The sequence below is a fragment of the Hirundo rustica genome, chromosome 29 (assembly GCF_015227805.2).
Source record: "Hirundo rustica isolate bHirRus1 chromosome 29, bHirRus1.pri.v3, whole genome shotgun sequence".
NCBI lineage: Eukaryota > Metazoa > Chordata > Aves > Passeriformes > Hirundinidae > Hirundo > Hirundo rustica.
The window spans coordinates 209,581-233,061 of NC_053478.1; the positions used below are offsets into that span (position 1 = coordinate 209,581).

General features: G+C 60.7%; 4 protein-coding genes across 9 annotated transcripts; 2 read left to right on the top strand and 2 right to left on the bottom strand.

Moving 5' to 3' along the window:
* Positions 1-200: 200 nt before the first annotated feature.
* CHRNB2 (cholinergic receptor nicotinic beta 2 subunit) lies at positions 201-3,368 on the bottom strand. The gene is made up of 6 exons (XM_040088078.1): positions 3,243-3,368; positions 2,558-2,703; positions 2,415-2,459; positions 2,064-2,173; positions 986-1,946; positions 201-455 (listed from the first exon to the last, which is right to left on the bottom strand). Exons 1-6 carry the CDS (start codon positions 3,283-3,285, stop codon positions 285-287), a joined length of 1,476 nt encoding a protein of 491 aa, XP_039944012.1. The 5' UTR covers positions 3,286-3,368; the 3' UTR covers positions 201-284.
* A 543-nt stretch (positions 3,369-3,911) lies between these two features.
* UBE2Q1 (ubiquitin conjugating enzyme E2 Q1) lies at positions 3,912-11,718 on the top strand. The gene is made up of 13 exons (XM_040088143.2): positions 3,912-4,271; positions 5,424-5,528; positions 5,824-5,928; positions 6,238-6,288; positions 8,121-8,261; positions 8,806-8,890; positions 9,294-9,354; positions 9,879-9,969; positions 10,061-10,119; positions 10,366-10,414; positions 10,584-10,679; positions 10,828-10,894; positions 11,292-11,718. The coding sequence occupies exons 1-13, from the start codon at positions 3,987-3,989 to the stop codon at positions 11,321-11,323; spliced, it is 1,227 nt and encodes a 408-aa protein (XP_039944077.1). The 5' UTR covers positions 3,912-3,986; the 3' UTR covers positions 11,324-11,718.
* Positions 11,719-14,329: 2,611 nt separating this feature from the next.
* SHE (Src homology 2 domain containing E) lies at positions 14,330-18,872 on the top strand. The gene is made up of 6 exons (XM_040088241.1): positions 14,330-15,281; positions 15,925-16,051; positions 16,853-17,164; positions 17,601-17,751; positions 17,852-17,971; positions 18,384-18,872. Exons 1-6 carry the CDS (start codon positions 14,898-14,900, stop codon positions 18,568-18,570), a joined length of 1,281 nt encoding a protein of 426 aa, XP_039944175.1. The 5' UTR covers positions 14,330-14,897; the 3' UTR covers positions 18,571-18,872.
* Positions 18,873-19,380: 508 nt separating this feature from the next.
* IL6R (interleukin 6 receptor) lies at positions 19,381-22,911 on the bottom strand. 6 transcript variants are annotated; one of them, XM_040088237.2, is made up of 10 exons: positions 22,774-22,911; positions 21,972-22,066; positions 21,615-21,718; positions 21,076-21,260; positions 20,836-20,999; positions 20,616-20,760; positions 20,493-20,536; positions 20,290-20,368; positions 20,099-20,207; positions 19,381-20,023 (listed from the first exon to the last, which is right to left on the bottom strand). In XM_040088237.2, exons 1-10 carry the CDS (start codon positions 22,865-22,867, stop codon positions 19,834-19,836), a joined length of 1,209 nt encoding a protein of 402 aa, XP_039944171.1. In that variant the 5' UTR covers positions 22,868-22,911; the 3' UTR covers positions 19,381-19,833. The 6 variants fall into 6 exon arrangements, with proteins under 6 accessions (XP_039944171.1, XP_039944170.1, XP_039944169.1 ...); XM_040088236.2 differs by having other exon boundaries at positions 20,836-20,996; positions 21,615-21,738; positions 21,821-22,066; XM_040088235.2 differs by having other exon boundaries at positions 21,615-21,738; positions 21,821-22,066.
* Positions 22,912-23,481: the final 570 nt, after the last annotated feature.

A 23,481-nucleotide genomic window follows, 5' to 3' on the forward strand; every position in this document is an offset into this window, starting at 1 on the left:
GCATGTCCCCATGGATCAGGTTTCATGCTCTTATGCTGTCTCCCTCGGCAGCTGGGATTTTCCTCTTCCAGAGCTGATGCATTCCCAACCTCCTTACCTTGGTCACACGCAGCCAGAATCCTCCAGCCCCAGCTGCATCCTGCTCTTTTAGGCCCGCAAATCCTATTAGGATAAAATGACACCATATGGAACCAGCCTGGTCCTGTGTGAGTATTTATTGGTTTGCAGGGGCTGCCTGAGCCCAGTACCCAGCTCTCTGGCCCTGGGACTGGCCATTCCCCATGCTATTTGGAGGTGGGGGTGCCCTGGCCAAGCTGCAGCAGGGAGTTGGTGGTGTAGTTCTGGAAGAGGGGCTGCAGGAACATGCCAATGGTGCCAAAGACACAGACGAAGACGAAGATCCACAAGAAGAGGCGGTCGATGACCATGGCCACGTACTTCCAGTCCTCGCTCACCTGCACGGGGCCGGGAAAAATGCTGGGTCAGGCTGGGGCCTCAGGCATTGCCTGACACTGCCCTGATTGGGAACTTGGCATCTCCTCAGAGCCTTGAATCTGCTCCCTCAGCACTGCAGCTCCTGGGGCTGCCTGCCAGCCTGCTGTGGGTCCCATGGGGCTCACTCCCCCTGCTGTCACCCGCATCACTGAGCCCAGGAAACATTTCCCCAGTGAGCAGAGCTGGAGGGCTCTGCAAAATCTGCAGCCTGACGGTGCCATGCAGGGCCAGGCCTCCTGGGAGTCTCCAAAGCTGCTGCTTCAGCCTCAGACTGCAGTGGTGGCTCAGGGATCAGTGCTGGACCTCCTACCCAGGCAGGAGCTGCAGGACCTCATCGGGCCTGGGGCTATAGGCAGGGACCCCCTTGGCTCTTGCAGTGCAGCCATGAGCAGGACACGCTCTGCACCCCACAGCTCTGCCTGCACCTCCCAGCTCTGGCCACCCCTGAGCACTGCCCACTCCCAGATGCACACCGCCCACCCCAACTTACACTCTGATCGTCATCCTCGCTGCGCATGTGGTCAGCAATGAAGCGCACGCCATCCACGGCTTCCTCCAGCCCGCAGCTGCAGCCAGCTACCGGGGCCGGTGCCTGCCCCTGTCGCTCCCGATAGCCGTTCAGCCCCTCGGCCTTGGCAGCACCAGGGTTGGCGTAGCAGGTGCAGGCGCGGGCACCAGCCTGGACGAAGACAGTGGTGGCGGCAGCACGTTCCTGGGTGTGCCGGCGCTGGCGCAGACGCTGGCGTGCGCAGTTCTGCCGCGGCTGCTTCATGAAGAGCAGCGCTGGGAGCTTGTGGAGGAAGAGGGTGCGGACCCAGGGTGGCATAGTGTGCGTGGTGGGTGAGCGGTGGTGCACATTGAGGACACAGACGCTGGTGACGATGGAGAAGGTCACCAGCACCATGGTGAACATAAGATACTTGCCCACCAGTGGTACGTCCAGTGAGGTGGGTGGCACAATCTTGGAGATGAGCAGGAGAAAGACGGTGAGGGCAAGCAGGACAGAGATGCAGAGTGTCATCTTCTCACCACAGTCAGACGGGAGGTAAAACACAAGGATGGCTAGGGAAGTAATGAGGATGCAGGGGATGATGAGGTTAATGGTGTAGAAGAGCGGCTTACGCCGAATGATGAAGTCGTACGTGATGTCCACATAGGTGGAGTCATCGGGGTTCTCGTTGCGCCGCCCTGGCAGCGCCACGATGTCCCACTCGCCACTGGGTGTGAAGTCATCCAGGCTGGCCACCTCACTCTTCAGCACCAGGTCGATCTCAGTGCGGTCGTAGGTCCAGGAACGGAATTTCATGGTGCAGTTCTGCTGGTCAAAGGGGAAGTGCTTCACCTCGATCTTGCATGCGCTCTTGTAGATGGCAGGTGGCAGCCAGAAGATGCTGCCATCATAGGAGATCACCGCATTGGAGTAAAAGGAGACCTCATACATCCCATCAGCACTGGTGTGGAGAGGCGTAGTCAGTCCTAGTGTTGTCAGCCCCACCAGCACATCGACATGGCCCCCTGCCCCGGGTGGGCTTGGGGAACACACAACCCCACTCCCCAAAATGACCTACTTGTTGTAGAGCACCACATCAGGCAGCCAGATGTGCTTGGAGGGCAGGCGGACCTTCTTCATGTTGTCAAAGTCCTCGGGCTTCCACGTGAGGCGATAGTCCTCCCACTCCTGAGGACAGGCAGGATCAGCCCAGCCCAACCACAGGACAGGGGCCTGAGGCAAGGGGCTGGGTCAGGACAGGGGGGACACAGGCTTTATGGGGGCTATGACAGGGCAGGGTAGACATCGGGGTGTCAGGATGTGTGGGGGGTCCCTATGATAGGGATGAGTCTCAAGGCAGGGGCTGGGGAGTCCTGAGGCAGGGTGGACATACAGGTCTCAGGGCCATGCCAGAGTCCAGGGTGCCCACCTGGGTCAGCCAGACGTTTGTGGTCATGATCTGCTCCCGCTCATGCTGCAGAGAGAGAAGGGCTAGTCACTCAGGGTGCTGGGAGGGTTTGGGGTCCCCTCGCTTGCCTGGTAGGTTGGGGAGTAGAGTCCTGGCCAACTCACCACACTGATGAGCTGTGCCAGTGACACCATCAGCTGCACAGTCACCAGCTCAGAGCCGTTGGTCGCCGGCCGGATCAGCTTGTTATAGCGTGCAGGGTCCAGCAGATACTCAACCAGTCGCTCCTCCGTGTCCGTGCCCAGGCTCCCTGGGGCATGGCAGAGCCTGAGTCCCATGGTGCCAGACAGGGCCCCCACGAGGGTCCCAGGACCCCCTGGGATAGAGCCCGCACACAGCCTGGGGCTCTCTGTCTGACAGCCCAAGGGAAGGAATGATAGGGTGCATGGTGAGGGGGTGTGGGTGTCATAACTGGGCAGGGAACAGGGAGAGCCGGGGGGAGATTGGGCGGTCTGAGGGGCTCCATGACTGGGGACAAAAAGCTGGACAGGACTGGGGGTTTCCCTCTGCCTGTCCCCGCAATTCCCTGCCCGTTGATGATACCCCCTCCCCTGCTGCTGTCGGCCCCTGCCCACCCCTGGCACCACCTCGGAGAGCCGGAGCCTACGGCGGCCGCACAGCCCCGGGGGGTCGAGGAGCGCCGGAAGCGCCGGTGGCACCGGCACCGCGGAGGGGCCGGTACCGCCTGTACTCCGGATGCAACAGGCGCAGCTCCCGGGCCCTGTCCGCTCCGGTCCGGTCCCCTCCCCGCCTGTGCCGGTGCCATCCCCCACAGCCCCCGACACTTACGCCTGAGGGCAGCGAGAAAGCAGAGGACGCGGAGCAGCGCCATGGGGGCGGCCCGGTGCCGCCACCGGTACCCGGCGCTGTCCACGGTTCCGGCCGGGCGCTGTCCGAGGTGCTGGAGCCGGCGGCGGCCCGGGCGGGGCGGCCCCGGGCGGGAGGCGGTGCCGGGCGCTGCGCCGGGGCCGCCCCGTGCTCCGGCTCCGTCGCCGTCACCGCCGCCGTCAGCGGCCCCGGGGCCGCCCCCGCCTCCGCCCCGCCGCGGCCCGGAGACACGGCGGAGGCGTCTGAGCTCCCCCAGCCCGCCGCTCCACCGGCGTCCCTGCACGGTGCCTGCGGGGCGGCGGAGCTCCGGGACGGGATCAGAGCGGGAGGGCGGAGCAGTGGGAGAGCTCGCGGGCGAAACCCGGCCCCGGAGGTCTCCGCCGTACACCAGTAGTGAAGTCTCCGAGCCGGGGCCGCCGGGCCTCAGGGAGCCCCGTTCCCGCCGGGCTCCAGCCGCGGCCGGTGTCGCCCCCCCGTGACCCCACGTGACCCCCCCGCGCAGGGGCGGGGCTCTCCGCGCCGGCCCCGCCCCGCTCCCCCGGGGCTCCGAGCTTCACTTCCTCTATGTCGCGAGACGGTTCCGGCGGGGCGGCTCCGCCCATTCCGGCGACGGCACTTCCGGGAGCGGGGCCGTCCCGCCGCCATCTTGGGCGGGCTCCGGGGCTGCGGCGGCGGCGGCGGCGGAGCGGGTCCCTCCATGGGAAGATGCAGCGGGCGGGGCCGGAGGAGGCGGCGAGGGCGCAGGCGGCGGCGGGGGGGCCCGGGCGGAGCGGGGCCGAGGTGGTGGCGGCTCCCGCCGGGCGGCTCCTGAGGCGGGAGCTGCGGCTGCTCGAGTCCATCTTTCACCGCGGCCACGAGCGGTTCCGCATCGGCAGCGCCTGCCCGGACGAGATCAGCTGCGAGTTCGTCCCGGGGGCCGGGGCCCGTGCCGGCGCCTCCGCCTCCCGGGGGCCGCCGCCGGGACCCGTCCGTATTCACTGCAACATCACGGTGAGGCCCAGGGGGTGTGGCGGGCCGGGCTCTGCGGGGGCACCGCAAGGCGGCCCCGGGACCCGGCGGCCCCTCCGCGCGTACGGGGCTGCCGCCGTTGGGGCCCAGGGTGAGCTGGGCCTGCGCCCCAACGTCCCTGGCGGCGGCTGCGGGGAGCGGGGGTTAGCTGCCCCTGGCCCCCTCCTCCGTGGGGCCTGCAGGAGCGCCCTACGAGCCGCTGCGAGCTCCTCGGGGCAGCGGCTCAATGCAGAGAAAAACCAGGGGGCAGTGCCCGGCAGCACTCCCGCCGTCCCAGTGTACGAGAGCTGGCCATTCCCCGTGCTATTTGGAACCCCTGTCCTGTCCGGCTGCGCATCCCCAGTCATCGAGCCCCTCAGACCGCCTCGTTTACGAGACCGCCCCAGTTTTCCCTGCTTCCCCCGGTTTTGGAGGGTTTCCCAGGGGTCCCTGGTCTTCCTGAAGGAGAGGCACCTGCGGCAGCAGCGTCGGCTCTTCCTCTCTGCTTTGGCTCATCTGCATCAGGCTTTTAGGGATCCTGCTGCTGGATGGCTTGGCGCTGGCGTGCTGATGCCCTTTTTGATCACAAGTTATGACTGCTTTGTCTCCAGGCGAGGAGAGCCAGCAGAGCTTGGATAGCCCCTCTTGCAGATTCTGAATGGGACTAATGACCAGGATTTTCTGGAGGGGCATGTTGAGAGTGTTGCCAGGGGGTTTGTCCTGGATTAAAGGTGCCTACTTGGCATTTGCCCTGCGTGGGTGCTGCCAGGTTCTCCTCCTGCAACTGCTGGAACTGTAGCAGCCCGTGGGCAACATGGGACGTCCTCAGCGTCCTGTCTCTACTGCCTCCCATCCCCAGTGGCCCCACGGCCAGAGGAGTGGCCAAAATGCCACTGTCCTCCCTCCATGTTCAACCCTGGGCTAGGGGAACACAGCACAGAGCCAGCCCGGCATGGTCAGAGTAGGGCTTTTTATTGCCCTCAGCCCCAGGTTTATGCTGGAGGGTGGATCAGTCACTTGTGGCCTGATCTCTGTGCTCCAGAGGGATCTGTTTGCAGAAGACACAGGGCTTCAGCCCCCACCCTGTCTGGCTCGCTGTTGTTTGCCTCACAGCGGCCTCCACCCCACCAACACCACCTTCGTCCCCCTCTCCAGGAGTCTTATCCAGCTGTTCCCCCAATATGGTCTGTGGAGTCAGACGATCCCAACCTGGCAGCTATCCTGGAGAGGCTGGTGGAAGTCCGGAAAGGAAATACGTTGGTGAGACACTCTCCACTGCTGGGAGAGGGGAGGGCTGGCAGCTTTGAGAGGGGTAACTCCTTGCTTGCATGTCCCCAGCTGCCTAAAGTGGGGATTACCTCTGGTCTCATAAATGTTCCAGATATTTGGGATGAGCTTCTCTGACATAGTTTGATGCTGGGGTGGGATTTTGTGCTTGTGTCTACCACTGCTTGGAGCAGGAAGGAGCAGCCCTGAGGCCTTTGCTTGCTGGCTGCAGTGCTGAGGCTCAGCACGGAGCTCCCCACACTTCGCTGAGCCTCTGTTCTCTGGACAGCTTTTGCAGCATCTGAAGCGAATAATCTCTGACCTGTGCAAACTCTACAACCTCCCCCAACATCCAGATGTTGAAATGCTGGACCAGCCTCTACCAGCAGAACAGGTGAGCAGCTCAGGAAAAGGCTCCCAAAGCTAAGAAAACAAGTTCCATGATGTTTGCTCTGGTGGCTTCTTGGGGTTACCAGAGGGGGAACACAGTGGGTGAGGGGTGGATTCCTGTCCTGGTCATGCCAGCCTGCTCTGCTGGGCCTTGGTGCTGTTTTTGGTAAAGGTTCTCAGCTACTCTTTGCTTTTAATTTGTTTCTGCTTGTATATGCCTGTTGACCTCATCTTTGAAGTGTCTGGGGAGGCAGGAGAGCATTTTCCCAGGATGCTGACCACACAATCTCCATCCTTGTCCTTCTCTCCACAGAGCACCCAGGAGGAGGTGTCCTCAGAAGAGGAAGATGAAGAGATGCCAGAGGTAAATGCCACCTCAGTGTGTGAGGAAATACGCCAGAGAGCTGAGCACAGGGAGAAAGGTGCTAAAAGCTGCAAGGGTACAGGGGTCTTGCCAGGGAGAAGCTCCAGACAGGGAAGGCCAGGTAATTCTTGGCATTTTGATGCTGAGGATTCTGAGGCACAGCTGGGTGCCACATATTCACAAACCCCAAGAGAGCACAGAGGCTGAGCAGTGTAGCCATGGCTTCCAAAGGCACTTGCTGTGGATGAGCTGTGAGCAGAGAGCTGCTTGAACAATATGTGCTCTCCGCTAAAGCCTGAAATTTCTGTGAGAGAGATGGATTTCTGGGTTGCTGTTGCTGGCAGGGAAGTCACTGTTGCACAGGACTCCCACAGAGAGGATGAGGTCAGGTGGCTGAGTGTGCAAGTGAGCTAATTGCCAGGAGTGGTGGAGGCAGCCACACTTCACTGCAGGCTGAGGGCACCTTGCAGCAGAACGCACAGGCTCTGGTTGTTTGGTTTGCAGCTCAGAGATCTGTGGAAGTGGGTGGAATAATCTTGAATCTCCATGGTGACGTTTAGCAATGCCTCGCACACGAGAGCAGCATGGGCACTGAGTCAGCAGTGCTGCGGAGCCTGGGGGCAGGTCACCGAGCAGGAGCACCCCAGCAGTTGGGGGGTTTTAGCAAAGTTAATTGCTTGCTAAATTAAGGCTGGGCTTTGCCAGGGTTTAGGGGGAAAAGGGGGTGGGGGATAAACTGGCACCAACATAACTTTATGAATCTGCAAATCTGCTGCTTCATGGCAAATCAGTGTGTGCAAGGCCTCTACTCCAGTGAGCTGGGAAATAAATCCCCAGGAGCTGGGCATTCCTCCTTGTGTTTTTTGCTAACACCATGTGTTGTGGAGGGAGAACGCTCTCATGGAGAGCAAAGGTTTTGTGCTGAGCTGTGTGGAGGAGTGGAGCAGCAGAACTGTGCCCTGGCACAGACATTCATTATACAGGTTAATCTACTCGAGAGATTTTCTGTGAGGATCTATTTTCCTGTGTGAGTCTAAAAATGTCAGAGTACTTCCAAGAATGCTGCTCAATAGCCATGACCAGTGCAGAGAGGCCAAACACTCGTTCAGAGGATTTAGTGCCAGTGCTGGAGCTCTGCGTACCCACAGCCATTTCCAGGCAGCTGAACCCTGTGTGCATGGGGAGAGATTTCTGTAGTGGGCCCAGATGGTGGCAGCTGCTTTTTCCTATCAGGGTCTTGCATTGCCACGTGTTATTATGGGAAACAGTGAGGGGCAAAGGCTCTTCTGAGGTCAGGTACAACACTTGGGGTGCGGTGAGCTGATCTGCTGAGACATGCCGTGAAATACCCACTTTCGTTGGGGGAATCACATCCCCTGTGGCTGGATTTGAGTGCAAGGATCTGTTCTCCTTGTGGTGCCAGTGATCTGTGTCCCTGCTGGGGTTTGGCTAGCAAAAGGGCCCAGGTGGACTGGCAGCACTGTGCCAAGGGGCTGTGCTTTGTTCCAGCACAAGGTGCTGAAGCCACAGGCATGCGAAGATCCAGGGTCAGTCATTTACATGGGGCTTGTTGAGGACTGAGAGATCAATGGCTCATTGTAAACAGGCATGAGACATGGCATGGGAGAATCCAGCAAACAAAGAGCTCACGTGAGCCCAACTGAATGCCCAAACCTTGTTTCTTCCACTCTGTTTGTACCTCAGGTCAGGAGTTGGAGCTTCCTGGGGTGAAGGAGTTGCACTAGGAATCCTTCCTGGGTCAGGGCAGCTCAGTACTCAGAGGAGGGAGGAGCAAAGGCACATCTCTTTGAGCTTTCCTCTTCCCTTCCCAGGACACTGAGGATTTGGACCACTATGAGATGAAAGAGGAAGAGCCGGCAGATGGGAGAAAGACAGAGGATGAAGGCATTGGGAAAGAAAACCTGGCCATTTTAGAGAAAATAAAAAAGAACCAGAGGCAAGATTACTTAAATGTACGTGTCGCCCAGTGGGCAGGTGGGCTGGGGAAGTAGAGGGACTCAAGGGCAAGAGTGATTAAGGCCCTTGCCAGCCCTACAGCCCTAAATCAGAGGGGCTGTTCCCAGCCAAAGGTACAGCAGTACCAGTTCTCTAGGGCTGATGGGGCTGAAGCAGAGAAGTCTGTGAACTGCCTCTGCAGCTCAGGGAGTTCCCTCAGGGCACTGGTGCCTCGTGGGGCAGTCCTCCTGCAGCAAGATCTGGGGCTTCTGCCCCAGGAGCTGTGCCCCCACGATCACCTGAGGCTGTGGAGGTGGGTTGTGCTTTTGCACCCCTGGGCTGAGATTCTTAGACAGTAGAGTGGGCACAGAGGTGTTTCTGCTGCAGCTGTGCTGCCTGAGGTGACATTTGGGGCAAGGGACAGACTGAGAGGTGATGGACAGGATACGGTCTGGTGTAGAGGCTGGACCAAGTTGTAGCTCAGGTATTGTCCTCGTAGAGCAATAGCCGTGGTTGGGTGCAGCATAACCATACAACTTTCCCCCTCGCTGTTCCTTGCAGGGTGCAGTGTCTGGGTCTGTGCAGGCCACTGACCGGCTAATGAAGGAGCTCAGGGATATTTACCGATCACCAAGTTTCAAGGGCGGTGAGTGCTGCCAGGAGCTCCATGGACGAAGATTCCTTCTCGTTCTCTGGGGTACCCTGTGGGCCTTGGAGCTGTTATGTTCAGCTGAGAGGGAGGATCTCTGACACTGGATGGCTGTTGCTCTGTCAAGAGTGAACAAAACCACCCTACCCTCTCTGTTCCCTGCCATTGCTGTGTGGAAGTGAGGAGCATGCTCCTGTGGGTCAGAGAATTATCTGACCTTGAGGGGGGTGGTGTTCCCACTCCTTTCCTGAGCCCAGGGACTGGATGGATGCTGCTTTTCAAGGAGGGACAGTGCCCAAGTGAAGTTGTGCTGCTGGGCCCAGGGGATTTGAAATCTGGATGATGGCTCAACCCCCTCTCATTGTCCCCCCAGAGTGATCCCTCTCTGTTCTCCTTGCAGGATACTATGCAGTTGAACTAGTGAATGACAGCCTGTACGATTGGAACGTCAAACTCCTGAAGTAGGTGGCCCAGCTTGGGAACATGCATTTATGGTGGTTTTGGTGATGGGACCAGAAAGTCTCTGTGAGCAGAGAGGACATTAGCATGACAGGGCAGCACCAAGCAGACCTTGAGTCAGCCTCTCTTGGGCAGCTGTCTTGCTGTCTCCATGACAAAAGGGAGATGATATCTCCAGACGAGATGAGGGAATCGGAGGACTCTGCAAGTCTCTGCTGTTCCTAGAGTCCGGAAAGAGATGCAGCAGGCAAACCCTGAACTTTAACACCCTCCAGACACCTTTTCCTTGGGCCAGGCAGCCTTTATTTTTTAAGCTGGCAGCATGGAAAAGGGGTGTGATGCTCTTCTCTGCGAACTGGAAGCAGAATGCTCGCAGGCCGTGCTGTTGCTGCCCTCAGCAGGAGCCTGAGGGCCTGTGTGCCTGCCTGGCTGTGCAGGTAGGGCAGCTCTGGGGTGTGGCAGCATTGAACATGGCTGACGTGAGGTGCACGGCCTTGACTGACCCTGTGGGGCTTTCCTGTCACAGGGTTGACGAGGACAGCGCTTTGCACAATGATCTCCAAATTCTCAAAGAGAAAGAAGGAACAGATTTCATCCTCCTCAACTTCTCTTTTAAAGTAAGGCTCCCCCTCCTAGAGAGATGCTTGACTCAGCAAGGCATCAGGGAACAGCTTCCTCAATGGCTCTGCTTCCCTTCTCTCATTCCAGGATAACTTTCCTTTTGATCCACCATTTGTAAGGGTTGTATCCCCGGTGCTGTCAGGGGGGTGAGTACCTACCTGTCTATTCTGCAGTGCTGCTTTCTGCAGCAGTTTTCACTGGGTTTATCTGTGCTGCGCAATCCTGTGGCTTCCTTGAGATGGATTTGCCATTGGGAAGCAGACAGCGACGGTGGAGATTTTAGCGCTTTTTTCCATCAGAAATCTAATCAGAGAAGATACTTCCCCTCTGGAGCAGTGGGTGGGTACAATCACATCTATCTGTGGGGTAACTTTGTCTGATTTCCTTCCCAGGTATGTTTTGGGTGGCGGTGCCATCTGCATGGAGCTCCTTACAAAACAGGTGGGTGCTGGTCCCTGTGGGAACTGGGGGAGCTGTTCTGCCTACCACACTCTATTCCTGGCAGCTCCTACCGCACTGCTGCCTGCCAGAGCTAGGAGAGGCCCTTTGGTTGCACTGGGAGCAGAGTCTTCGGGGTGGGCCTGGCCTCACCGTGTGTTTGATCCCTCAGGGCTGGAGTAGTGCCTACTCCATTGAATCGGTGATCATGCAGATCAGTGCGACGCTGGTGAAAGGGAAAGCACGAGTACAATTTGGAGCCAACAAGGTAGGGCCTGGAGTAGTGTAGGAGAATGGGGGGTGGCAGTGGTGTGGCAGATGGGGGCACAGCCAGCTCTGGCTGCACAGGGAAGGTGTGTGGGATGGCTTCCCTGGGGTTCCTGTGGGACTGATGGTCTCCTTGCCTTCCCTTGCAGAACCAGTACAGCCTGACAAGAGCACAGCAGTCCTACAAGTCTCTGGTTCAGATCCATGAGAAGAATGGTACGGGCTGAGGGAGAGGGCCTGCATTTTCCCTTGCTTGTTTGGGCTCCCGGGACAGGCCACTCAAGTTTTATCCTGCCTCAAGTGCGGAGGTGGCAGTGGCAGCTGCTGTAATACAGCCTGGCTGCAGAGTGCTGCTGCCCTCTCTGCTGCCCAGTGCTGGGCTCTGGTGGCTGTAACTAGAGGCAGCGCCTCAGTGATTGCTTGGGCTTGATGATCTGAGAGGTCTTTTCCAACCTAAATGATTCCGTGATTGCCTGTGTGGCGTTGGGAAGTAAGCCAGAGGGAAAGCCTTCCAGTAACTGGGGATATGTGGCCCTTTGGAAGTGGGGCTTGGCTGCTTTCAGCATCTTTTCCAGGTGCAGATTCTCATTGCCTGTGCAATCTCTCATTTCAGGCTGGTATACACCGCCCAAGGAGGATGGCTAGCGTGGATGCTGCAGGACCAATCTTGAATATCCTCTGGATGCTCTACTTGGATCTTTGTGATGCCTTTTGGCTTTCTCCCAGGATGTAATAGCTCTGCCTGTTGCAGGACAATACTGGCTGTTCAAAACTCTAAATAACTGTTTAAGGAGTTGGACTGACCCAGAACACTTGCTGGGCCCATGCTAGCAGGCATTCTTGTTAAAACAAACTCTCGAGCCTCTTGTATTACTGGAAACTTTTGACTATACTCCAGTCTAGAGCATCCTCCTTACCTATGCTATGGATTTAATTTATTTTCTTATTTCATGTACACTGCTTTTTTTTGTTACGGTGTATGATGGATGTGTATGGAAAATGTATCTTTGGAGAAAAATTACAGTTTGTTAATTTGAGAATGCTGGTGTAATTTTTTTCCAAGCTCCTGCTGGGTGGGTTGTGCTCTGTGAACCCTGCAGCAGCCCTGCTCTCAGGGTGGACTGGTCGATGGAGCTGTGGTGGGCCCAAGCCCTGCAGGAAGACTTGGCACAACTGCCTTGGAAGAAGAAAAGCCCTTTTCTTTTTTGGTATCAAGGGAGCAGGATTTCTGCCCCATCTTCTCTGGGTAAACCCAGCTTTTCTCTGTAAACTGCGGACTTGCAACTCAAAGCACGCAGGGGAAGGTCTGTGAGCTGGTCCTCTCCCCTGCAGTGGAAGAAGGGGTTGTGGGTGTATCCCAGGGCTGCCAGCTCCCACCCCACACTTCTCCCTGTCCTCTTGCCAAGCAGTAAGGTGAGCTGAGGCCTGAGCTTTGTCCTGTTTCTCCCCGCTAGCCATGCATGGAGGCCGAGCCCCCTGTTCCCATCCCCGCTGTGCTGTGGCTGCAAGCTGCTGCAGGGAGTGGAGCATGGGCACTGCTCTGTCCTGCCGCTGCTGCCAGCCCTGACCAGGACCTGTTCCAGCAGGGACCACCCCGTTCTATGGGGTTTTATTTTACTTTCCTTAAGCTGTTGTTCCTGCTCGCCTTTGTACTCCAGCCCTCCAAGGATGGGGTTGTGGCCTCTTGTCTTGAATCCCCAGGGCTGTTTTGAGGCTGCTGGAAGGAGCTCTGGTTGTGGGAGCACCTCTAACTTGGGCCGTGTCCTTGTCTGGAGGACAGAACTGACGCACCAGTGTCAAAGATGGAACCATGCGTATTAATACACTGTGTTTGAATAAAAGTCATTAGAAAATCAAAGAGCCTCTGAACTCCATTATCTGCTTCAGCAGCTGCTTCTCTGTCCTGCTCAGACCCTTGGAATAAAAAGATGCTGTTAGGAGAGGGATTACTGACGGCTGCAGGAGTGGCTCTGGCCTCAGCTTGGGGACTATTTTTGAGTGCTTTGCTGAAGGACCAGAGCATTTGTGAAGCTGAACAGCTCTGCCCTGTGTCCTCCAGCCCAGACCAGCCCCTCCCGGGGTTCTGGGTCCTTTCCAACTCTTCCTGGTACCTGGGGCTGGGGGGGGGCACAGGTAGCTGCACTCAGCTCCCACCTTTAGCTCAGGAACCTGCTCGGTAGTGGGTTAAGTCAGTTTAAAACACCTGTGGGGCTTTCTCTTGGGTGAAGTAGAGGCTGTTCTGCTGAGCCCAGCCAGGGGGCTGGGTTGGGATTCGGTATGCCAAGTTGGTTGGGTTGGCACACAATCTCACATCATCGCTGCTTTACAGGCTGGGATGGGCAGAATCGCAGAGGGCCCTGAAGGACACAGTCACTGGAACGCTGACCTGACAAGTGTCAATGCCGAAAGTGCAGCAGGAGCAGGGCTCTAGCAGGCATCTGCCAGTCCTGTCTGCTCACACCTGCCCAGTGAGGACCCATCCCACTCTGAGCCAGGCTTGGGCTTCATCTGCCACCCGGCTGGCTCAGGGAAGCAGGTGTGTGGTGCCATCTGTCACCACTGCTGAAAGCACTCCCAAAGCCTTCCGCTGTGGGATCTGGCAGAGAACAAGGACAGGGAAGACTTCCCACAGGAGATGTGGAACATTGGTGTAAACAGCACGGCAGCACAGTGACCGAGACAGTGCTGCCTGGATGTCTGGCCTATGGAGGCCATAAAAATTGAGGGGGACTGAAGTCTGCCTTCTGAAGGAAAGAAAAGGAGCCAGCAGCCAAGTTTACTGGTGGGGAAGTAGAGTTTTCTTAAGCCCCAAAAAGGCAGAGCTGAAGCCAGATGAGATCCCACTGGCAGCTAGGGCACCAGCCTGCCAGCAGCATCACACCACTGCAAGGCACATCCTGCCCAGCAGCACCGGCAAGGAAATTGCCACCACTTTCTACAGCACTGCCAGCACCCAGAACCTCTCCCCTGTACAGAAGAGGAGCCCATATTATGCCGCAAACTCTCATCCTGGGAGCTAAGGGAGCAATTTTGCCACAATTCCCTCTCCTCTTCCCGTGCAGTTGCAAAGGGGGAGGGGTTGCTGTTGAAAGGGCCCCCCAAGCACTGCAGCCCGACAGGAAACTAAACCACTGGGCTCTGCCGAGCTTTTCCGGCAAGGTGACAGCACGGCCAGACGCAGAACTTGGCTGGTGTCGTGTGAAGCACGGCTGCACGCAGCGCTTGTGCCCTGCCAGGCTGTGTGCGCACACGGTGCTGTGCACAGGGGGCTGGCGGCACTGCGCACGGTCTCCATCCATAGGGAGCGCGGAGCCCAGGCTCAGTCCTTCGGGTCCGTGCCCAGGGTCTGTGGAGGGAGCCCACGCGCGTAGGGTCTGCGCTGTGCCCGGGCGTCCACTCGTACAGTCCGTCCGCGGGATCCATGTGCCAGGCAGGAGCACGAGGTGTCCCAGCCCCACCGGGACAGGACCCCCCCGAAGCTTCCACATCTTCCCACGGCCCCCCGGCCGCCTGCCCGGCTGGTGCCGCGCCGTTCCCCGGGGCCGCCCCCTCCGGATCTGGGCGGGGAGCGCCGGCCCTGCCACCCCCTCCGGCCCCTCCGGCCCGGCACGGCCCCGGTCCATCCCGTCGCCGCCGCATGGGGCCCCCCGGGCCGGCCTGACCCCTCGCCGAAGCCCCTCTGCCCCCGGAGACGGGCCCCGCCGAGGAGCCGAGACGGGACCCCCCGGCTGCCCGTTCCCGGCCGGGCCCTCCGGAGCTCGGAGAGACCCCCCCGGGCCCCGAACCCAGGAGCAGCGGACCCCTGGAACCTCCCCGGGACTGCTACGGCCACACTCCTCCGACACCCGGCGAGACCCCCCGGCTCAACCCGCTGCCGGAGCGGATACCTCGGCCCCCTCCGAGACCTTTCCCCGGGGCAAGGGACCTCCGAGGGCACGCGGTTCCCTCCCCGAGCCCCAGGAGCCGGCACCCCTGGGGACCCGCCAGCAGTCCCCGCCGGGGCGAAGGACGCCTGGAGCCCCCCACGAAGGCCCCGGTCCCCCGGCCCGGATCCCCGCTCCCGGGCTGGCCCCAGTCCGCAGAGGATCCCGTTTCCAGGGCTGGGGGCAGCCGGGCTGCCCAGGGCCCCCCTGGCTGAGTGCACCCCGAGCCCGCGGGGCAGCCGAGGGGGGTCGAGGAGCCCCGGGGGCTCTGCGGCACCCTGCGCCTCCCCAGCTCCATGGCGGCCAAGTGGTTCAAGGAGTTCCCATCCAACCTGAAGACGGTTTCAGAGAGGGCTCGGCCGGGAAGCAGTAGCCTCGGGAAGAGCCGCAAGAATTCAACCGCTGAGCTGGGGGGCTACCGGGCGGCTGGGGGTGGAAAGGAAGGGGGCAGCCGGCTGTCACGAGACAACCTGCAGGGTCTGCTCCAGGCCGCCACCGGGAAGATGCGGAAGAATTCCCGAGTGGAGGGAGGCACGCCGGAGGGACCCTCCAAAACCTACATCAATCGCCTCATCAAGGTAGAGGCATCTGAGAAGAACGGGAAGGGGCACCCCGGACCCCTGCCTGCCGGTCTGCCTGCTCCCGAGCAGGACAAGGGGAAGTCCCCCAAGACAGAGACGGTAAGGCAGGGACTGGGAGCCGGGGGCAGAGGGGGAGATGTGGGGAGCGCAAAGCACTGGCAGCTTTCACTGCTTTGGTCTCTGATTCATTAGCCTGGCTGACTTCGTCCTTTTATCCTGCCCGGCTCCGCTGCCTTTAAGTTCCTTCAAAGCTGCCTTCATCCCAAGTGCCCTTTGTCACCCGTGTGGGGGTGGGGGGGGTCGTAGGGCATCCTCATCATCCCGCCAGTCCCATGCCAGCCTGACCCCAGAGCTCAGCTGCTGGTTAAACAAAAGCTGATGTAAAGCTTTTCTGGGAAGCTGGTCTTTCACCCCTGCAGAGCCTTGGGAGGATTGGGACCCAGTCGGGGGCGTTGCTGTCACCCAAGAGGGTCCCAGAGCTCCCCCCAGGCTCCTCACTACCACTGAGGTGCATGGGAATGGTCTGGACTGCCCCCACCCAAATGTGCCACTGGGTGCATCCTCCGGGGTTGTGGTATGGCTCCATTTACCCCAGAACAGCCGCCATGCTTCCCTGGGGACCCCGGCGTGCCTCTTCTCTGCCTGGCTCTGTGCTGGTGGCATCTCTGCCACCCCTGCTGGAACCCCTGCAACGCATGTGGACACCACCCCCTGAAGTCAGCAATGCCTGTTCTCTGCTCAGGTCATCATCCTGGAAGATTACGCAGACCCTTACGATGCCAAACGGACCAAGGGGCAGCGGGACGCCGAGCGCCTGGGGGAGAATGATGGGTACATGGAGCCCTATGATGCCCAGCAGATGATCACAGGTACGTGCCAGGTTGAGCCCTGCTACAGCTGGCGCCGCTCCCCAGCCGAGAGCCTGCGGCTGCCCTTGGAGCCGCCCGGTGCAGGAGGCTCTGGGAACAGGAAAGCTGCTCGCCGCTTCCTGCGGCTGCGCAGGGCCAGATAAGGAGCGGGAGCAAGGCCGGACACTGACCCGTGCCGGCCAGCCCCTCTGCCGCTGCCATGACCTGCTGCCATCATCCGACGGGCACATGTGGCCAGTGCAAAACCCTCAATGCCCCCCAGTCGTCCCAGGGTACCACCCCCCGAGAGCTCTCAGTGGCCGTGCCCCCCAGCCAGCAGCAGCCCGGCTGGCGTGGCGACTGTCCAGCTGGCCACAACAACAGGAACTGACTGGGCCGGAAGCTGGAAATAAAAGATTTGCTGCTGATGTTTTTTTTCCATGCAGGGCAGCCCAGGCTGTTAGGCAAAGGCTGGCGCCGTGGGGAGAAGCAGAGAGCTGGGAGGGGCGAGCCCCTGGGGTGGCCTCCCGCACAGCTGAGCTCCAGCTTGGGGTGTAGCATCCTGCTGCCATGGAGCCCAGCTGGCCCCACTGGCGTGGGTCTGTGCCGGTGGCGCCAGCAGCCTCGGGGCTGGACGGCAGAGCAGGCGCCGTGAGGACGGGCCCTTTCCTGCTCCAGCTCCTTCCAAGCTGGTTCCCAACGGGGCGTTGCCAGCGTGGGGTCCCCAGCACACATCCCTGACCGAGGGCCGGTAGTGGGAGTGGGGGGGGTCTCAGGGAACGCACAAACCCATCCCTGACCCATCATCCCTCTTCCCCACAGAAATCCGCCGTCGTGGCTCCAAGGACCCCCTGGTCAAAGCCATCCTGCTGCTGGACGGCCGTGGAGAGCCTGGGGAAGGGGGTGCCAAAACGGATCTTGCCAAGCGGCTGGGGGGCAAGGAGATGGCAGGGAAGGGGCCACAGCTCTACGACACCCCTTATGAGCCTAGGGAGGGGGTGGTGGCCGGGGGGACCCCGGAGCGCAGGGTGAGGGCTGCTGATGGGCGCCTGCCTGAGAATGATGAGCGCCCGGCCGGCGAGTATGAGCAGCCCTGGGAGTGGAAGAAGGAGCAGATTGTCAAAGCACTGTCAGGTAGGGGGCAACGGCAGGATGGGAATGAGGATGGGGGGAAGGGACAGGCATGGGAATGGTGATGACAACAGGGACAGGGGTGGGGACAGACTTTCTAGCGGGGCTTGTCACAAGAGGACAAGGTAACAATAGTTTTTAACTATAAGGGGCACTTTAGATATAAGATTTTCTTCGGCTGAGGGTGGCAAGGCACTGGCACAGGTTGCCCAGGGAGGTGATGCCTGCCTGGTCAAGTTGGATGGGGCTTTGAACAACCTGATGTGACTGAAGACATCCCTTTTCACGGTTGGGTGTTGGACAGATGGGGACGGGCACATGGCTGGAGAAGGGGTTAGGACGGGCAACGGGGAAGGTGGGGGGCTGGGAAAAGGGATGGAGCTAGGGATGGGGATCAAAAGTGAAGAGGCTTTGGGGGCTCACATCTTGTCCCTCCCAGTCCAGTTTGAGGGCTCAGAGCGTCCTAAGGAGGAGACGCTGCGGCAGCATCTACGTCAGAAGAGCTGGACTCCCAAGATGCTGAAGCCGGCGGGCACCGAGCACAGCGAAGGGGAGCGGGTGGACCCTGCCCTAGCACTGGAGAAACAGCCGTGAGTTGAGAGGCCGATCCACGCGTGGGAAACGGGGCGAGGAGGGCTGGAGTGCCCAGTGTTCTCCCACGGCTCAGGGCCCCCTCCGTGTCCCCCACAGCTGGTACCACGGGGCCATCACGCGGGCTGAGGCGGAGAGCCGGCTGCAGACGTGCCGGGAAGCCGGATACCTGGTGCGCACCAGCGAGACTGGCAGCGGCAAATACTCCATCGCGCTCAAGTGAGTGTCGGGATGGGCACGGCACGGGGGGGTCCTGGCCCCGGGGGTTCCCATCCTGGGGAGATGGGGCGAATCCCCACCCTGGGGCGATGCTGTTGGCAGGAGTTCCCCCTGGTTGTTCACGTCAGTGCCCTGATGGGGAGGAAGCGCCCAGATCCCCAGGGATGGCAGCCCCCGATCCGCGGGGGGACGCAGGCGTGCTGGTGTGGAGCTGGGGCGGAGCGGGTGGTACGGCCTGTCCCCCTCCCCGGCACATTGTCGGGAGCGCCAGTGGCGTTTCCTTCCTGAGGAAGTGCAGCCCCTGGAGCCGAAACAATCAGAGCGGGACGGGAACAAACAGGGGTGGATACGGCCTCGGGGCAGGCGGGCGCCGGGGGGCTGGAGGCGACACTGATGCCTGCTGGCCGCCCAGGACCAGCCAGGGCTGCGTGCACATCATCGTGGCCCAGACCAAGGACAACAAGTACACGCTCAGCCAGGCCAGTGGCGTCTTCGCCAGCATCCCCGAAGTTGTGCACTACTACTCCACTGAGAAGCTGCCCTTCAAGGGGGCTGAGCACATGGCCCTGCTGCACCCCGTCCACTGCAAGCTGCATTAGGGACTGCCGATGCTGCCCCCGAGTGGTCTGTGACCCCCGCCCCTGTGGCGTGAGACGGGGTGTGGGCACAGCGATGGGCATCGTACCACGGCGAGGGTCCGGTGAGAACCCCTTTGTCATGTCTCCAGTCCTGAAGGAACCCCACTCCTGGACTCCAACAGGGCTGTCCCCCCTTTTACTGGGACAAATCCTGACCATCCTCTGCCAGAACCGACTTGTCATGGGGCTGCCCATGTGCCCGAGGTGGGGGCATGCAGTGAGATGGGGATATGTAATGATCTAGTGAAATAAACTTGTTGGCTGAGAGGGAGCAGTGGTCCTGGGGGCCTAGGATGGGCCTTGTGCGGGCAGGAGTCACCAGTTCTGGGGGCCAGGGGTACTGGGGCACTCCCACAGAACATCTGCATCCTGCCAGGCTTTTTATAGCATGGGGCCAGCAGAAGGGAAGGGGAACACTGTCCCCAGGGTGCCCGAGTACCCTCTTCCCTGGTCCTGTGGTTTCCTGCCTGGGTGCAGCTGCAGCTCCCCAGAGTGTTGCACAACCCAGCATGGGGTGTGCAGTGCCTGACAGAGGAGACACGGCCTGGGGGCGCAGGCCAGGGGGTTTGTGGCATGGAGGTGTGCACAGCACAGGGGTACAGCCTGGGAGGCACCAGGGAAACAGGGAGCATGGGATAGAGGGGCAGGGGAGCATAGTTACAGGGCACAGCAAGGGAGGGGGGAATGAAGGGGGGGTACAATCCCACTGCAGCCACTCCCAGGCAACAGGCAGGCTGCAGAGACCCCCTGCTCCCAGCAGCCTTTCCAGTGTAAATCCAAAGCATTTATTTGAGCCACATTGTCCTGTTTTCCCCGACATGTGCTTTAAAAAGGAGCCCTGAGGGGACTGGAGCAGAGGGATAGGGCTGATCAGCCAGGTTCTCCCTCCCTCCCTAGTCCCCTAGTAGGGACTAGGCCCTTCCCTGTGGGACCCCCAAACCCGGTCCTGGGCCAGCTCCCATGTTCTGGTGCAGTCATGTTTCCAGTGCTATCACTCCTGGCCATCCCAGCCTGGCTGTGGTGCTGAAGGTGCCCCCTGGACCCCATTTGGGGCCCTTATCAGCTGCTTCTCCATGGGGGCTGGCACTGATTTCCCTCCTCAGAGGCTCATCCCAGCCACAGAGCCACCAGATAGTGGGGGAGAACTGCTCCCAGAGCCAAATCACAGCCCTGTGACCCCCCCCATCCAACCCCCAAGCACCTACCAGCATATTCAGCCCCCAGCTACTGCCCTGAGGAGGAATAATCTGCGTGAGTTATGTGGAGCATTCCAGGGGCTGAGGGGGCAGGGTGTGAGAGCAGAGGGGTATCACTGAGTGTGGGTGGGGGGAGGTTTAGGGGGAGTAGCATGTGCTGCCCCTCGCCCTCTGGCTTGGTCGTCGTCTCCTGCCCACTTGTCCACGTCTGCCTGTACCTGCGGGGGAGAAGAGTGGCTCCGGGTCAGGGGGGGGCAGACAGAGCCCCCTGGACCAGCCCCCCTGGCACTCACCTCACCACGACGCCAACAAACAGGGCGATGCCAAGGAGCAGACTCCCTCCAGTGACCAGGAAGGGGTAGGGGGATGCCACAGGACGGGTACTGGATTCCATGACAGACCCTGACACAGAGAGAATGGATGGGCTCATTGTGACACCTGGGTGTCCCTGCCCTGCACCCCCAGTCCAGGGACCCTTCCTCACCACCAGCACCATTACTGTCATCCTCTCTGAAGAGCCTGGGCACCAGTGTCACCCCATAGGTGCCATCTTCCACAAGGACCTGCAAAAGGCGGTGGGGCACAATGGGACAGGTCCCTCATGCCCTGGTGTTCCCTTGTCCCACATGGGGACAGGAGACCCATTCAGGAGTGTGTGATACTTCCCAGGGCCAAGACCATAGTTACCTGTGAGCTGAAAGGCTCCATTTCAGAGGTGAGGTCCCAAGGGTCTGCACAGGGAGAGAGAAGTGTAAGACTAGGAGACCCCACGCTGGTTCCCAGTCTCGGGGCCCCACGTTTCCCTCCTACCTGTCCAGGGGGTACCCACAGCCTCCTGGCTCCACTCGCTCCACGCACCGTGGCCGAACTCATCCTTCGCTCTCACCTGCACCACGTGCCTCATCCCACGCCACGCGTCACGAATGTCGAGCCAAGTTGTTGTCACCTGATCCACCTGGAGGGAACACGGGGCTGGGGACGGTCTGGCCAGGGACAGGGACAAGCAACACGCCAGCAAGCGGGGTCTCACCTCCGTGAAGATTGGCAAAGGCTCAGGGCGGTAGCGGACCTGGAAGCGGAGCCAGTAAAAACGGGAGTCCCAGGAGGAGGGGTAGGACCAGTTCACCTGCAGCCGCTGCGGCGCCTTCTCCAGTGCCTCCACCGTCACGTTGACTGGAGGGTCTGGCTTCACTGCTGGGGAATGCTGGGGCTCAGGGCCTTGCACTGCGCCCGCAGCCACCCCAGCTCCAGCCACAGGGGCAGCACTCACGGACGCTGCTGAGGGTGATGATCTTGTCCTTGCCAGCCGAGCCACCAGCGCTGTTGCTGACGCACGTGGACACCACAAGGTGTTTGGTGTCATCGGTGCCAGGCGGCACCTTCACCCGGCAGACGAACTTCCGAGCCTTGGAGAAGTAGCGGCACCGCTGCTCTGTGGCGTTTTCAGCCACAAACCTGTGAGGTCACAGCTCAGGGGGGGCTGCAGCATGCTCTAGGCACAGGGCAGCCGTGAGGGACGTGTCCTAATGCCGTATGGTCCCTGGCAATGTTAGGGAAAGAGGCTGTGGGGAGGGATGCATTCTGTGCCGTGGGGTGCCAGGCAGCACTGGGGAATGGGGCCATGGGGAAGAAACATATCCTGTGCAGTGGACTCCCAGCTACCAGCAGCTGCTGGGGAAAGGGTCTGCAGGGAGGCAAGCATCCCAAGCCACGGGGTCCTGGATGGCAGCAGGGAGAGGGTTCATGGAGAGGGACGTGTTCTGTCCTATTGGGGTCCTAGCCCGTGGTGGGTGCAGTGACAGCACTCACCTCCGCTTCACCCAGATCATCGCCCGTGTCCCTGGGGATGGCTTCTCCTGCTGTGGCCACTCACACACGACATCCTTGTCGTGGCTCCGCCGGTAGCAGGAAACCTGGGGAGTTTCAGGGGGCTCTGCAAGGCAGGGAGGTGCTGGGGGACACGGACCATCACAGGCAATGCTGCCAGGGACATTCCCACCCCAGCGTGGACCCACCTGCCACCAGCAGCCGCAGGGAGCGCAGCAGGTGGCTCCCCACAGAGCAGCTGTAGTGCCCAGAGTCCTCGTAGCGCAGCCGCCGCAGGAGCAGCGTGTTACCCTCTGCCAGCTGCTGCCCCCAGCCCCCGGCTGCCCCCTGCTCCTTCACCTGCCACAACACCGTGGCATTTTCCGGCACCTCGTCCTGGCAGGTCAATGTGATGTTGGCTCCCAGGTGGCCCAACACCGTGTCCCGTGACAGCCCTGGAGGGACAGGAGGGCACCAGGAAATGAAGATGAGACCCCCCCCCAGGCCCAGCGGGTGTCCCTGGAGATGGAAACCACCCCATCATGTGCTCCCCATGTACAGTGACTGCTGGGGATCAGGGCACTGAGCTGGAGATGGCAGTGGTTCCTCACACAGCGGGGTACTGGACCCCTGGACACCACAGCACACGGGGGGCTGCATATTGAGGGGTCTGGTGGTGTGGAGCACAGCTCTGGGAAGGTGGCAGACTGGGACTGGTGGTCCCAGGAGCCCTTGGGTGGGAGTCCAGTGCCAGAGGGGTTAAGTGACGGCACTGGCTGGCGGCCCGGGTCAGGCCTGGGCAGTGCTCCCGGCTCCCTCCAAAGGTCAACGGCCAGTGTGAACCTGCTGTTCCCTTCGGCTCCTGCTGCTGGGAACGCACCAAGCACCCAGCCAGCACCCGGGACACAGAACCCAGCACCCAGCACAGAGAATCCAGCACCCAATACCCACCCAGCACCCCGGACACAGCACCCCAGTCCCAGCCCCCACGCTCCCAGCACTTCCACGGTCCGCCCGTCTCCCAGGAGCCGGCTGAGCTCCTTCGGGCCAGGCAGGGAACCGCATGCGTCCCCTCCCCCTGCCCGCACCCACGAGGCCCAGGTACCGGCACAGGCTCAGGGCCACCCCCTCTCCCGCCCCGCCCGCTGCCGGTCGCACTCACCGGCGGGGCCGCAGGGCCGCCCGGCGGCGGCGAGGTAGAGCAGGAGGCGGAGAAGGAGGAGGAGAAGGAGAAGCGGCCCTGGCGGCCGCGCCATGCGCCCGGTGCCGGAGAGAAAAACATCGGCAGCGCCCGCGGTTGTGAAAGCGGCGGAGGGGCGGGGCCGGGGTGGGCGGGGCCTGGCGGGCACCGCCCCCTCCCACCCACCCCCCTTCTGCCCCCGACCTCGCTCGTACCCCCTCCGCGCCTCCCCCGGATACAGGACACGGCGGAATCTGCTCGGAACATTGATTTCTTTTTTAAAATAATAATAATTAAAAAGCTAGTTTGGCTTTTTTTTTGGTTTTTTTTCTTTTTTTTTTCCCCCTCAGGAACCATAAAATACTATTTCGCCAAGACAGAAACGCGTCATAAATTATTATCCAGCCCGATCCGCGTTCCCTTCACCGAAATAACCCCCCCAAATCCTCTCCAGCCAACACCTGTCTTAACAAGCTCCTCTTTGGTATCGCGTTCCCGGGAGCCCCAAGAGCCCCAGAGGCTCGCCGGGGGTCTCTCACTGCCCACCCACACCCCAGGAGCGCTCAGTCCCCAGGAGCTGGAGAGGAGGATGAGGGAGGAAGCAGAGGCCGAGGGTTGCACAAGACCACGAGTGGGAGTGAATCACGGCACCGCCAACACGCGGCCTCCCTGTGGCACAGAACACTTCCC

What these genes read in the sequence shown, in the direction of transcription:
- UBE2Q1 (XM_040088143.2), top strand. Translation starts at nt 3,987, where the DNA reads ATGCAGCGGGCGGGGCCGGAGGAGGCGGCGAGGGCGCAGGCGGCGGCG. An exon ending in TCCGGAAAGGAAATACGTTG is followed by an intron (nt 5,529 to 5,823) that starts GTGAGACACTCT and finishes TTCTCTGGACAG; the next exon opens with CTTTTGCAGCATCTGAAGCG. An exon ending in ATCACCAAGTTTCAAGGGCG is followed by an intron (nt 8,891 to 9,293) that starts GTGAGTGCTGCC and finishes TTCTCCTTGCAG; the next exon opens with GATACTATGCAGTTGAACTA.
- IL6R (XM_040088233.2), bottom strand. Translation starts at nt 22,867, where the DNA reads ATGGCGCGGCCGCCAGGGCCGCTTCTCCTTCTCCTCCTCCTTCTCCGC. An exon ending in CTTTGCCAATCTTCACGGAG is followed by an intron (nt 20,761 to 20,835) that starts GTGAGACCCCGC and finishes TGTTCCCTCCAG; the next exon opens with GTGGATCAGGTGACAACAAC. An exon ending in TGTGGGTACCCCCTGGACAG is followed by an intron (nt 20,537 to 20,615) that starts GTAGGAGGGAAA and finishes CTCCCTGTGCAG; the next exon opens with ACCCTTGGGACCTCACCTCT.
- CHRNB2 (XM_040088078.1), bottom strand. Translation starts at nt 3,285, where the DNA reads ATGGCGCTGCTCCGCGTCCTCTGCTTTCTCGCTGCCCTCAGGC. An exon ending in TGGCACAGCTCATCAGTGTG is followed by an intron (nt 2,460 to 2,557) that starts GTGAGTTGGCCA and finishes CTCTCTCTGCAG; the next exon opens with CATGAGCGGGAGCAGATCAT. An exon ending in GATGTGGTGCTCTACAACAA is followed by an intron (nt 1,947 to 2,063) that starts GTAGGTCATTTT and finishes TCTCCACACCAG; the next exon opens with TGCTGATGGGATGTATGAGG.
- SHE (XM_040088241.1), top strand. Translation starts at nt 14,898, where the DNA reads ATGGCGGCCAAGTGGTTCAAGGAGTTCCCATCCAACCTGAAGACGGTT. An exon ending in AGTCCCCCAAGACAGAGACG is followed by an intron (nt 15,282 to 15,924) that starts GTAAGGCAGGGA and finishes TTCTCTGCTCAG; the next exon opens with GTCATCATCCTGGAAGATTA. An exon ending in CTAGCACTGGAGAAACAGCC is followed by an intron (nt 17,752 to 17,851) that starts GTGAGTTGAGAG and finishes TGTCCCCCACAG; the next exon opens with CTGGTACCACGGGGCCATCA.